Source organism: Desmodus rotundus, chromosome 2 (assembly GCF_022682495.2).
Source record: "Desmodus rotundus isolate HL8 chromosome 2, HLdesRot8A.1, whole genome shotgun sequence".
NCBI lineage: Eukaryota > Metazoa > Chordata > Mammalia > Chiroptera > Phyllostomidae > Desmodus > Desmodus rotundus.
In genome coordinates, this window is record NC_071388.1 from 205,192,240 (window position 1) to 205,205,305 (window position 13,066).

The following is a 13,066-nucleotide window of genomic DNA, read 5'->3' on the forward strand; positions in this document are numbered from 1 at the left end:
GAATTTTGCCTGTTTGCACTTAATTTAACAATGAATAGAGTTGATTATAATTATTCCATTTGACTTCTTTTTACTTTACTTCATCATTTCTCCTCTTCTTGATTTTTGCTGGTGTGTCAAGTTGCTATTTATTTACTTTTTCCCCCTTTGTTAGTTAAAGATGCTACTTGTCAACCGATGGGATGGTCGTTGGCGCCAATTCAATGCCAACAGGAACCCCTGACTGGGGGTGCGGTGAAGAGGGAAACTTTATTCAGTGCAAACAACTGTATTGTGATACAGCGTGGCTGTGGAGCAGTTCAGTAGTGTTACCGTCCAATTATGAAAGAGCACGGCTGTGGGGAGGACCTCGGGGAAGGCCCCTGTCCAGCTAGACAGCTCTCCTCTTCTCTGTCTGCTCCGCTCCGCTGTGCCCTGCCCTGCTCATCTGCCCTGCTCTGCTCTGGGGAAAAGTCTTCCAGAAAAATGCAGCCCGAGTGATTCAGTCTTGGGTGGAAAGGAAAAGTGCGCCCCCAGAGCCTGGGAGAAAATCCCTGCCCCTGATCCCTGATGGGTTTATCCTCATGCAAATGAGGAATCCAAATCCTTGCAGTTTGAATGGTCCAAAAAAACACTGTCCTGATAGATTAGAATGGAGCACCCCTGATTGGTTGGTGATGATGGTGATGGGGAGGGAGAGGGAATATAGCTAAGCAGTTCCAATGGGATGGGGAAGCCTCAGTCTTGTTGATTGAAATAGGATTCCAGAAGCTCCTTTGTAAGGCTAGGGGAGGCAGGCAGCTTCCTGCAGCTTCTTCCTGAAGCAAGGTTTGCAGGAGAGGCCCCATGTTCAGAAACAGCTGCTGGGCTCTTTGTAAACTTGAGCCCAGTTAGCCACCAGGAATTCTCCTTGGTAGGTATCCTCTTTCTCGGGGTCAACACGCTCTGTACTTTCATTCCTTTACTGGAGATTATCTTATTCCCAGTGCTCTTGGTTAAGGTCCTAAACTTCAAGATTAAAGATAAAATCTTTATTTGATCAAGAGAGTCCACAGAGAAAGCATAGCCTGGCATTCGACATACCTTTGGGAGGCCCGAAAGACAACAGGTGGCAGAACAGCACTGAGAGCAAAGGAAGGGGACTCGAGAATTCCAGGACGTCGTTTCCCTCTCAGGGTGAGGGATGCCGAGGTGAAGTTCATCCATGTAGAGCGGGTGCAGGGAAAAGAGCCAAACAGAAGGTCAGGGAGAACAGAGGCTTGAAGAGGGCGAGGAGAAGAAAGACTGGTGACCGGGGACGCCCCCCAGTATGTGAAGGTGCCTCTCCATGCGTAATGAAAAAGTGACATGCTTCCAACATGCTAAGTGCTTAATAAGGGTTCTTGCAAAACTAAAGACATTTGGGAGGGGAAAATGAATAAGAGCCTGGACCTAAAATTACGAAACTCTCAGAGAGAGTAAGGAAGTATTTTAAAGGCCTCATGGGAGCGGGAGAGTGCTTTAACTTTAGCCAGAACCTCATTTCTCTGGAAGGTGGTAAGAGGTGGGGGAATCGAGGGTTATTTTTGGTTGATAAACACACCTCTCCACTCTTTGGCCATCCCGGAATCTGCGAAGTTGCAGCGAGGTTGAGGGGAGGTTTTGCCCTGTAGGGAGGGGGGCACTGTACCATTATTGACTCCCGTGGAGCTGGGCCAGGACAGGCCTGTCCAGGGTGACGCAATCTGCATAGACTGCCTTTGGGAGCTGTAGGGGAAGTTCCGTGCCATGTAAGCTTTAGCCAAGTGCTGACATTTAACTGTGGGTGTTTCTGACTTGTGGGTTCCGTTGGTGTTACCGCACCCCGCTAGTTGCCAAGTGGGTGTGGGAGGGTTTGAGGAGCTGCAAATAAGACACCACTCTCGAGGGAAGGTGAATGGCCAGAGGCAAACCACCAAAGGCAATCTTTATTGTCCACGCTTCTAATATATAGCCTTTTGTTATATAACTTTGTTACATAAAGTGTTTTTTCTTTTTTACACACATGACTCCATTATAGGCTGTAACATAGCAATCACCATGGTAGGTATGTTATGTGTTCTTGGTACTAAGGTTACCTCTATAGTAACTTACTTCTGTATACCCAATGGGGTGAGCCTTAGATTACTTCTATGGTAACCTGAGGTGAGACTGAGGTTGCCTCTATGGTAACTTAACCTCAGCCAATAGGGTTTGTTATGTGGTCATGACTCCATTGGTTACAGAGCCAGCCTCGGTTATGGAGCATGTGGCGTTCCACAGCGTCTCTGTAACCAGGTTTTATGTTCTGTAACCAAGGACGAGGAATCTAGGTTTTGATCACCACATATTCCCCCTTTTTTGTTTTTGAGAAGAAAACTAAGAACACATACCTGTGAATAATTTTCCAACTATTAAAATCATTATCAGTATTATAAAAAGAAACCAATTGCTTGGTAAAATTCTAGAGAACCAGGTTTTAGGATTTAACCATTGGAATTGATGCCAAATATTTAAGCAATTTTTCAAAGGTTCCTGAGAACACAGTGACCTTAAACTTTGACTCTTGTTCTTGTAAGGAGACATTTTTGGCTAGCAGAAAAAGATATGGATGACTTGTACATACAGTAACATTATAGCATTGATGCTCTTGTACATCTACTGTCTTTTGGGAAATGTTTATATGCCTGTGTCCCGAACATTGCTCAGCAAAGAGCTGGGAGACCAACCACCAGTGGGTATGTTTAGGTGTTGTAATATTTTTACTTCTTATGGAATAAACCCCTTCACTAGATCCAACATTGGACTATCCTAACACATTCATCGGGCCTTGGATTGGGCGAGCCCCATTCCACAATGTGAAGCAAGGGCTATAATCATACAGAGTCTAATTGCCCAAATTCTTCCAGAAATGCATAGTTCCTAGACATGGTTTCTACAGCCAAGTACTACTAGACAGGCTACTTAAAGTACATGAGGATGGGAGAGAGCTATAAGGATCATAATTAGTAAGGTTGAGTCCTGAAACATACAAATAATCATAATTGGCCCCACGCAGTTGACTTCTAGATTCCTTGCCAAACAGTGGAAGGAATTGTGTTGTAACATTATATCTAAGTACCCTAAACAATATGCATCATCTATTCCCGTAACACAGAGAGGAGGAGACAGAGTAGTCTATGTTAATACTTGACTGAGCTCATGCGATCGTTGGACCCGGGTCAGTTCATCATGAGGAAAGCTCCATCCATGAAAAGTAGTATTTTCAGTGGCGAAGATTGGAGGGCTTGGGTTATTCCACGCTTGTAATTGAAAAGTAGGTGGATCAAGAACATGTGCCCAGTAAATGTTGCCAGCCACGAGTGGGCAAAAAGTCATCAAGCAGAAAAGTAGGGAGTAACACCATTGTGAATTCCGTGTAATTAAGGCACTATACGTTAGAAGTTTATTCTCAGGAGTTTCTGGGGCTCCTTGAGCAAGAAGGAGCTGGTGTGCTTCCTCATCCAGCTGCTTTATGGAAACCCAAGTAATTTGAGGAGAGTGTGCTCTATGCTGTTGGGGTCTCCTAGTTTTCATTCTCTTCGCCGGCAACCACAAGGGCCCTGTTGGAGATAAAACACACCCTCTCCCCCAGGTTATTAACTCGACCGGTCCCTTCCAAAGGCAGTTCTCACGGCCTTTATACAGGACCAGAGGACGAGGTAGCTCCTTTAACTTTGAGTGATGCATCTGGGCCGCAGTTAGGCCTGAATCCAAAATATTTAAATAGTTTAGTGTAAACAGAGCTTTAGATAATTGTTGTGTGGGGGTGAGTAAATTCCCCCTTTTTTGTTTTTGAGATGCAGTTTTAGGATTAGATGGGCTCTTTCAATCATAGCCTGGCCTGTGGGATTGTGAGGGATACCAGTTGTGTGCCTTATACTCTATTCTAACAAAAAGGTTTTTATAGCCTTCCTAGTATAACCTGGCCTATTACCAGTCTTGATTTGTTTAGGTTTTCCTATATATGCTATACTTCCTGATAGATGTGTCTTGACATCTTTTTGTTTTTTTTCCAGTGTGAGCGAAGGCAAAGATCATACGTGGAAAGGTGTCAAGACTGACATGCACAAATTTTTGACGACCAAATTCAGGGACATGAGTTATATTAGTTTGCTGTAATTCATTGGCGATTAAGCCTCTAGGATTAATTCCTATAAGATAGGGGTTAGCACTTACTTGCTGGCAATCTGGACAGGCACGTATAATGTCCTGAGCTTGACTTTTTGTCAGCTGAAACTCCTTCATAAGGGCTCGATAATTTAGATGGTAAAAATTATGTGAACTTCTGGCAGCATTTAGAGCTAAACTGGAGATAATAATATCTGCACAGAAATTTCCGAGAGAGATAGGACCAGGAAGTTTGGAATGACTACGGACATGAGCAGTATAACATGCGTGCTGTCTATTCAACATTAATTGTTGCAACTTAAAGAGGAGAGTCATAAGTTGGTGATCTTTAGCATTAATCACTGCTTCATAGATCCTCCGCACTAATTGCACAGCATAGGATGAATCACTAATAATGTTACAAGACTCTTTAGCAAAAGTCTGTAAACCTAAAATTATAGCAGCTAACTCTGCCTTTTGAGTAGAAAGGACCCCCTTTTGAGAGCACTTTTGCCAATATCCTTGTTTATCCTGCCAAGTTATGCCAGCAGTGCCGGTTTTTCCAGAGCTATCTGTAAACATAGTTATTGCTCCAGTAATTGGGGAGTCGGTTATGATCTCGGGAAATGTAAAAGGAAAAAATTGAAAAGCTTGTAATACCTTAAAAGAAGGCAGGCTATACCTAGTTCTTCTAAGATAATCTGCTATAGCACCCTGAAAAGTTAGACTATTCATTAGTAGGTTTTTAAAATTAGTCATAGAAATAGGAACTTAAATATTTAAGGGATCTTGTTTTGCTAAACTAAGAACTCTTTTTCTTGCCTTAGAGAATACTTCAGCAATCAGGTCTATATAAGGGGTTACAGTTTTCTTTGGCTTCCCAGTTCGCAATGGGAAGGCGGCTGAAAAAAATAGCGGTAGTTTTAAAAGTACTTCTCCTTTCTTTGTAAAAGCCTAAGGCAGGGCTTGACCCTTCGACTCTAAGATTAAGGGTCCTAAGCGCTTTCGACTGAGCTAGCAGGGCCGCCTGGGTGAAGGCTGGGAATTCTAACTTCTAGACCCTGTGGGAAAGATGGAGGCAGCGGCGGTGGCCGCAGCGGGGATGGGGCACTGCTGCGGCGGCAGTGGCGGCAGCGGTAGACGCTACGGCGTCCTGCTGGGGGGTGGCTTGGTGGTGGCGCGCAGAGCCCAAGCTGGGCCGGTGCGAGCGCCAAAGGAAAAAAAAAAAAAAGAAGCTGTTAGGCGCCAAGGGCCTTATGTGACTTAACTAACCGTTTCCTTAGGGAGAATAGCCAGTTCTTCCCTAAGGAAATGCTCAGAAAAATTGGTGCTTATCTTCCGCGGAGAAGGGCTAGTTCTCCCCGGGAGATTGCATTCCTATATTTTATTTTTATAATAAAAGGTCACGGCTCTGGCATAAACAAGTAGGAAGAGTTACTGGAAAAAGAAGCATCCTTCTCTTTGGGCTTTTTTAAGACACTGAAACATAGTTTCTTTATGTCCGCCTCCAAACCGTGGTGGTAGCTAGAGTACCCTATCCAGGAACCACGGGCAGTGATATTTTACACACTGCAAAAGTGCAAGCAACTGTTTATCTTCAATCTCACAGCCTGAAACTTTACCAACTGTTTTAAGAGATTAAAGAATACCTGTTGCTCTTTAGTCATGGAATTCCCCATGGTTAGAGCTGATTACCTACGAAAGTAGTCCACTCCTGACACTTTCGGTTTCGCTGGCGGTGCAATCAGTCCCGACCAGCTCCTTCGAGGTCCTCACACGGGGCACCATTTGAGGAGCTGCAAATAAGACACCACTCTGGAGGGAAGGTGAATGGCCAGAGGCAAACCGCCAAAGGCAATCTTTATTGTCCAAGCTTCTAATATATAGCCTTTTGTTATATAACTTTGTTACATAGAGTGTTTTTTCTTTTTTACACACATGACTCCATTATAGGCTGTAACATAGCAATCACCATGGTAGGTATGTTATGTGTTCTTGGTACTAAGGTTACCTCTATAGTAACTTACTTCTGTATACCCAATGGGGTGAGCCTTAGGTTACTTCTATGGTAACCTGAGGTGAGACTGAGGTTGCCTCTATGGTAACTTAACCTCAGCCAATAAGGGTTTGTTATGTGGTCATGACTCCATTGGTTACAGAGCCAGCCTTGGTTATGGAGCATGTGGCGTTCCACAGCGTCTCTGTAACCAGGTTTTATGTTCTGTAACCAAGGACGAGGAATCTAGGTTTTGATCACCACAAGGGTTTGCCAGCAAGGGGACTTTGATCTGTCCCTTTCTAGACGAGGTTGAACGTGCAGGCACTTTCACTCAGGAGTGAAGGGAGGGCTTGCTTGGAGCTGAGCTGCCCCTCCCCCGGAATGAGGGCCAAAGTGCAGACCTTAAGGAGGAGGGACCTCAGAAAAAGCATCTGTAGGATGTCCTTGCCACAAACCCAAAATACAGCGTGGTAAGTGGAGGATGATTCTGGCCTCCTGGGCCTCTCAGACAAGCCTGGCGGAAAAGGCCGAGACACAGCTGCCAGGAGCCGGAGGCCTGGGAGAGAGTCTGGGGCTGGGAGGGTGGGCAAGACAGTGGGCGCCCCTCCGAGGATGCTGGTCAGTGTTCTTCCCCGTCACGCTCTGAATCAAACCTGGCAGAGTCCGAAAACCACGCGTGCTGAGCCCTGTCAGAAGTCTCCTACGTCTCACATCCAGGGTGACCGACCTCCGGGTCTGTTCAGGGCTGTTCGGGTTTTAACACCGGAAGTCCCTGCTCCAGGACACCTCTCTGTTCTGGGCCAACCTGGCCACATCGCAAAGTCTCACTGATGCCCTTGGCATTCTTTGGAGACTCTCAGGGAGTTGATTAGATCTTCAGTAACCTACAGTTGGGGGAAATGGCCGTACTTATTTCTTGCTCTGTTCCCTGTGAGTGAATTCCCACTGTGTGTGCATGTGTGCATGTGTGCAGGTGCAGGTGTGCACCTATGTATGTGCGTGTGCGTGTGTATGTGTCCTGAAAACCGGACTTGGCCTCAAAGGTCGTGCGCAGACAGAGCGAGCTAAGATCGTTGCCGAGGGTTGAATCTAGGGGCTTCCTTACTGTCTTCCTGGAGACAAGGCCAGCACTCTCACCTCCAGGTTCCCGTCTCCACGCTGTAGTTAATCTTGCCGACTGTCGCATGCTTTCAGAGCTTTCGTCCGATGCCCATCTCCAACGTCTATGCCGTGTTACTCCAGGGTAGGTCTTCAATAGGCCGTAACCGTAATCAGCTCCATAGCTGGCCCCTCTGCCATCCCTGTTTCTCACCCCCTATACATGGGCGATTTCTAAAATCCCACGGTGCTTCCTCCAAGGGACCACGGCTCGCTGTGTAACAGTCATTGTTCACTAGAAAATCACTCACTGTTCACAGTTCAAATGCGCCCAAACTCCTTTGGTCGGAAAACAATCACTCTTTGATAAAAACAATGAACTGATGGCAACAGGACGCCATCAGCACCAGGAAGGCCTTTGAATCAAGTCAGCTCCCGCCCCCCTGCCCCCTGGTTTTTAAATGATGCTGCCTTGCACGTGGCAGGGAAACCAGCTGGTGTGATCGGTAGAGGCCTTGGCACACAGCCCATGTCTGTTCTTCACTCCTCATTCCTTGGGTCATCTGGCCTGGAAGCTTCTTCAGAACCAAGTCCCTTCGATTTGAGTTCCGTCCTTAAAGAGCCGAGGCTGTAACGCCCACGGGAACTCTTTGCCGGAGACAGTGGTGTGGCCTTCTAGGTGTGGCCTCCCTCGGATGACAGTGATGGACATGTTGCTATAAGGAGTCAGCCTCTGGACCAGGACATGAGCAATCGGTGAAGGTCACATGCTGGGTGGGTTGGGGGTCCGTGCCTGTCCATTCTGCCCACGGAGGCTTTGCTAACCGAGGTTTCCCCACATGCCCTTGCTGTTTTCTGAACTGTGCAGAAGGGGCCCAGGTTGCTGGTGCACTCTCGGCCAGGGCTTCTGTCCCTGACTTTGTGTCTCTCAGACCTAGCGAAGAGCGTTTTGCTTTTTATGGTCCGTCACGGAACCAGCAAAGGGAGAGTCAAATACACTCCTGCGTATTCTTCTTGTTAAGGCAGGAAAGTGGATTCACGCTCTTGAGAAAGCTCTTCTCCCGAAAAGCTGGACACACGGAAGTCTGGCTGGCTAAGTTTCCACGCTGAGTTGATATGACTGTGCTCTCGCATCACACACAGGATCGGTGGCCATGGGGAAGTCGGCTGCAGGCTGTGGGCCATGAGCACTGCAAAAGGCTGTCTTCTATCTGAGGGTTTTCCTTAACCGTGAGCCCAATCCTTAGCGCTCTGTAGCCGCTGCTTTGACTCTACTCACTCTCTCCACAGAAGAAGAATATTGCAGAAGCCTTGACAAGTCATACAGACCTTTACTATAGTCTTTCTTAAAGGGGAAGTACAGGAGGTTTAGAGTCCATAGGAAGCATTCTGAAACCCTCTCTGCCCAGCTTTCCTCTCCCCCAGCATTTCCGTCCCAGCGAAAAGTTCTCTCCGCTCCCTCTGAGGCCCACTTAGCTCACCTCTCCCCGCTCCCTCCCCACTGCCTTCTGCTGTCTTCTGCTCTTTCCCTGAAGCCTGCTCTCTCCCCGGAACCTCCCCAGCTGCCCAAAGACCTGGGGGCTGGACCTGGCCTCACCTCTGATTGCTGTCCTGCTGGAAAATGAGCACACTACCTGGACTCTGCCTCTCACCTCAAGAGAGAGAGCTCCGCGCTGAGCCTGTGAGCAAGGAGCCTCTCTCCTGTGACAGGGAGTGGGGCAGGCAGAAGTGCTGTAACACACAGTGATGCGTTATGTCTCTATCACACATGCACACGCACACACACCCCTTACACCACGTTGTTTTTGTTAAATCCTCACCCCGAGGACACGTTTTTACTTATGAGGGAGAGAGAGAGAGAGAGAGAGAGAGAGAGAGAGAGAGAAACATCCATAAGAGAGAAACATCGATCGGTTGTCTCCCACACACACCCCAACTGGGGATCGAACCTGCAACCTAAGTATGTGCCCCTACTGGGAATCAAACCTTCTGGTGTACAGGATGATGCGCCAACCAACTGAGCTACCCAGCTAAGGCTAAATCCCATTCTGTGGAGAAAGCTGTCTGAGTCATAGTTCAGTTCGTGCAGGCACCCAATGAATACGAGAACAATTAACTGGAAATTTCTCTTCTGCCTCTAGGAATTTGAAGCCTATGTTAATGCCTCTGGCGAACACGGAATCGTGGTTTTCTCTTTGGGTTCGATGATCTCGGAGATTCCGGAGACCAGAGCTATGGAAATTGCTGATGCTTTGGGCAAAATACCTCAGACAGTAAGAAGATGCCACACCTCCCTATTGTCCCAAGAGTTGCAACCCCACATGCCCACTTATGAATTAATTCTATTATTGGACCTTAGACTTGGGTTCCCTGCCTCGTCTCAGTCATTAATCCCAAGTTCTTCTTTTTGCAATTCCACTCTTAGCTGCTCTGTCAAACCCAGGTCCAAGACGCCCAGATGGCTCATCTTCTCTAAGAGACTCGGAAGTGTGTGAAGGAGAACTTAATTTAAAAGTAAAATAAATAATATGTTGTCTCTTCATATTAGGTAGAAATATTTCCCCAGAAAGCTGTTGGTTAGGACAATGAAGGCACATAATTATAGTTCTACATTCACTCATTTTATTAAGTAGACTTTCCCCTGAAGTGCAGAAAAGTGCAAAAATCATAAATGTATAGAGCTTGGTAAATTTTTACAAATTCACAAAATGTTACCAGCCCCCAGAGCCTTTTTAGTCCCTACCCCCATGAGGGTTTGTTCATTCAGAAGACTCCAGTTTCTAGCCACTGTAGCAGAGTTTAAAAAAAAATCACATTATGTTCTTTAAACCCCCTCTCCTCCGTAAGGTCCTGTGGCGGTACACGGGACCCCGGCCGCCGAACCTTGCGAAGAATACAATCCTTGTCAAGTGGCTGCCCCAAAATGACCTGCTTGGTATGTGGAGAGGATTCGATGTGTACGTCCAACCGAGGTCAAATTAAGAAAGGGGCTTAGGCACAGCCGTTCTGAAGGGTTGTCTAGCTGGAAAATATTATGGCCGACATATCCCACTTTGCTTATTACCTGGGGCGGGGCGGGGCGGGGAGGGTGGGGGTGGGGGCGGGGCATCTCCGCCACATTTTCTTCTGCAAACGTCTGCAAGGGCCACACAGGATAGCACTGAGTGCTTAGAGTGCTTTCAGAACCTAGGCGATGCCAGAATGTGACACCTGGCGCCTTGACCACTGCATCCCTCCCTGCCGCCTCCCAGGTCACCCGAAGACACGTGCCTTTATCACACATTCTGGCTCCCATGGTATCTATGAAGGAATATGCAACGGGGTTCCAATGGTGATGCTGCCCTTGTTCGGGGATCAGATGGACAATGCGAAGCGCATGGAGACCCGGGGGGCAGGCGTGACCTTGAACGTCCTGGAAATGACCTCCGAAGATTTAGCCAATGCCCTCAAAACTGTCATTAATGACAAAAGGTAAGAGAGAGGGTGTAGAGGAATACTACGTGTGTTCTGCCCACTGCAGTCACAGTAAATATTCAAACTAATACATCACACTCTGTTTGTAGGGGTACTAGGCACTGAGACATCTAAGCCATCTGGGATTTGGATGTTCTGATTCAGCTGTCAATACTGTGCCGAATGAACAGCAGCCCATTTGCTTTCATGGGCTGTGTAGACAGCCTCCTGCAAAATTTAGATCAATTAACTTCATTGTCTCGGAAATGGACATAAAAATGGGTTTTTCTTTTGACTAGATGTGACTGTTTACAAATTCGAATGGGGAATTGCTCATAATTTCTAATATGACCCTTTTCTTTATTTCTTTATCTACTTATAAAGTATAATTTAATTTCCTACAAAGTTGTCACTAAAAATAAAAAAGAAAAGAAATAAATTATTTTTTCAAATAGTTTAAAATAATACTTTTGGCTTCCAGTTTTCTCTCTTCTCTCTCTTTCTTTCTCTCTTTTCTTTCTTCTTTCTTTATTTTCTTTCTTCTCTTTCTTTCTTTCTTTTCTTTCTTCTCTCTCTCTCTCTCTCTCTCTCTCTCTCTCTCTCTCTTTCTCTCTCTCTTTCTTTCCTTCTTTCTCTCTTTCTCTTTCTTTTCACCTCCCCTCCCTCCCTGGAGATAAAGAGCATTGTGGGTAGGCATTGCATGTGTTCATCGCTTCTTATAATAGACACATTTCTCTAGCGAGTGTGGAAGAATCTGGTAGCGTGTCTCACTGGAGGCACAAAGGGTGGGGAGCTGCCTGCCGCCCGTGTCCCCAGCACTCACATGTCTGTCTTTATGCGCAGCTACAAGGAAAACATCATGCGCCTCTCCAGCCTTCACAAGGACCGCCCCATCGAGCCGCTGGACCTGGCCGTGTTCTGGGTGGAGTTCGTGATGAGGCACAAGGGAGCGGCGCACCTGCGCCCCGCGGCCCACGACCTCACCTGGTACCAGTACCACTCTTTGGACGTGATCGGCTTCCTCTTGGCCATTGTGCTGGGGGTGGTCTTCATTGTCTATAAATGTTGTGCCTTTGGCTGCAGCAAATGTTTTGGGAAAAAGCGGAGAGCTAAGAAATCTCAGAAATCCAAGGCGCACTGAGGAGTGTGGGGGGGAACGAAGGGGCCGAATCTGCGGAGTCAGTGTTAAATTCATGTTATACCCATTGAGGGGATACTTGGCTGTATTACCTTAGACACCCCAGAGTGGTTTTTTAAAAATAGAAATAATTTAATTGGTAGTCACCCCTACAGATAGAAACATGTGAACATGTTTTCTGGCCCCCCCCCCCACCTTTTTTGGACCACACTGGCTACCTCTCAGGTGACTTGCCGAGAGGGGACGGGGCCTCCTTCACTCTGCCTTGCTTCTCTCACTCAGAAGGGGGCCAGTTTGGGAGCCAAGGCTGCCCCCTGGCCCCCAACACCGGTGACAGTTCTGACACCATCTGCCTCTAAAGACTGTTGTGATCAATTCCTTCAGTAAGAATGGCAGCTCCCCATTTATTTCTGTGCTTCGTAGATGTCACTTTGTGTACATAATGAAGGGAATGTGTGTCCCTTTAATGCTCGGTGCCTTGTACTTGAATGAAAGACCAGCACAGTGTCCCTTGAGAGGCGTGTGTGATTTCTGTTTTCGGGGCGGGGGGGAAGAACGATGTCTCAGATGGGTGGGCAGCGAGCGTGGTTGAGAGGGCACTCATCGCTTGCGCCAACGGCATCTGACTTTGATAAAAGCCCAAAGTATACTTTTCTCTGGTGTGTGTCCCACAACTAAAACCAGATCAATAAATTTTTATGTCGTATTTCTCAGGTGTTTTTCTCTTCATTGGTGTGGCCTTTATTTATCGCTAAATTGCACGTGCTAGTTACAAAAGTCATGCATCGTTAAGGCAGAAATTTCCAGAAGTACAGACTTGCCCACACACGCCCACAAGAAAATAAAAGTTGCCTGTAGTCATGTCTCTCAGAAATAGTCACCGTGACTATGTGGCAAATGCACAGAAAAGATTGCAGCTGTGTGAAATATTCCTGGTTTGTCTCACCTTCCGTCTTTGCTTCACTCTAGTGCGAGTGTTCTTTGTTTAAACATTTGTTTTTAGTGGCCAAGGATTACTCTCTTGTGTAGATTTGCCAAGAGGTATTTAGCCACCACTTCGGGGTGGATCCACTTTTATTTCCTTCTATAAAAACAAGCTAAGTCTTTGCACCTATTCCTGACTGTTTCCGTGGAAAGAGCTTTGTAATAAATCAACGGCTGTCTCAGTTTGGATTCCTTTGTCACAAGGATTCAAGGGCAAGAGGTTTGTTTGCGAATTGAAAGCAACCCTGACACGGGCGCGGGGACCGGGG

General features: G+C 46.8%; 1 protein-coding gene and 1 long non-coding RNA gene across 5 annotated transcripts in view; one reads left to right on the forward strand and one right to left on the reverse strand.

Annotated features, from left to right (window-relative positions):
- Positions 1-12,519, forward strand: part of LOC112307765 (UDP-glucuronosyltransferase 1A6) — a 46,309-nt gene extending 33,790 nt beyond the window's left edge. For all 4 annotated transcript variants that reach the window (XM_045198282.3, XM_024563907.3, XM_045198281.3 and 1 more), the window contains exons 2-5: positions 9,364-9,495; positions 10,070-10,157; positions 10,474-10,693; positions 11,519-12,519. In XM_045198282.3, coding sequence (XP_045054217.2) covers positions 9,364-9,495; positions 10,070-10,157; positions 10,474-10,693; positions 11,519-11,816 — 738 coding nt within the window. In that variant the 3' untranslated portion in view covers positions 11,817-12,519. The remainder of the gene's footprint in view (positions 1-9,363; positions 9,496-10,069; positions 10,158-10,473; positions 10,694-11,518) is intronic.
- On the reverse strand, positions 1,881-6,380 carry LOC123480127 (uncharacterized). Its single transcript, XR_006656004.2, has 2 exons — positions 5,821-6,380; positions 1,881-3,578 (listed from the first exon to the last, which is right to left on the reverse strand). It is a non-coding gene; the product is annotated as an uncharacterized lncRNA (long non-coding RNA).
- Positions 12,520-13,066: the final 547 nt, after the last annotated feature.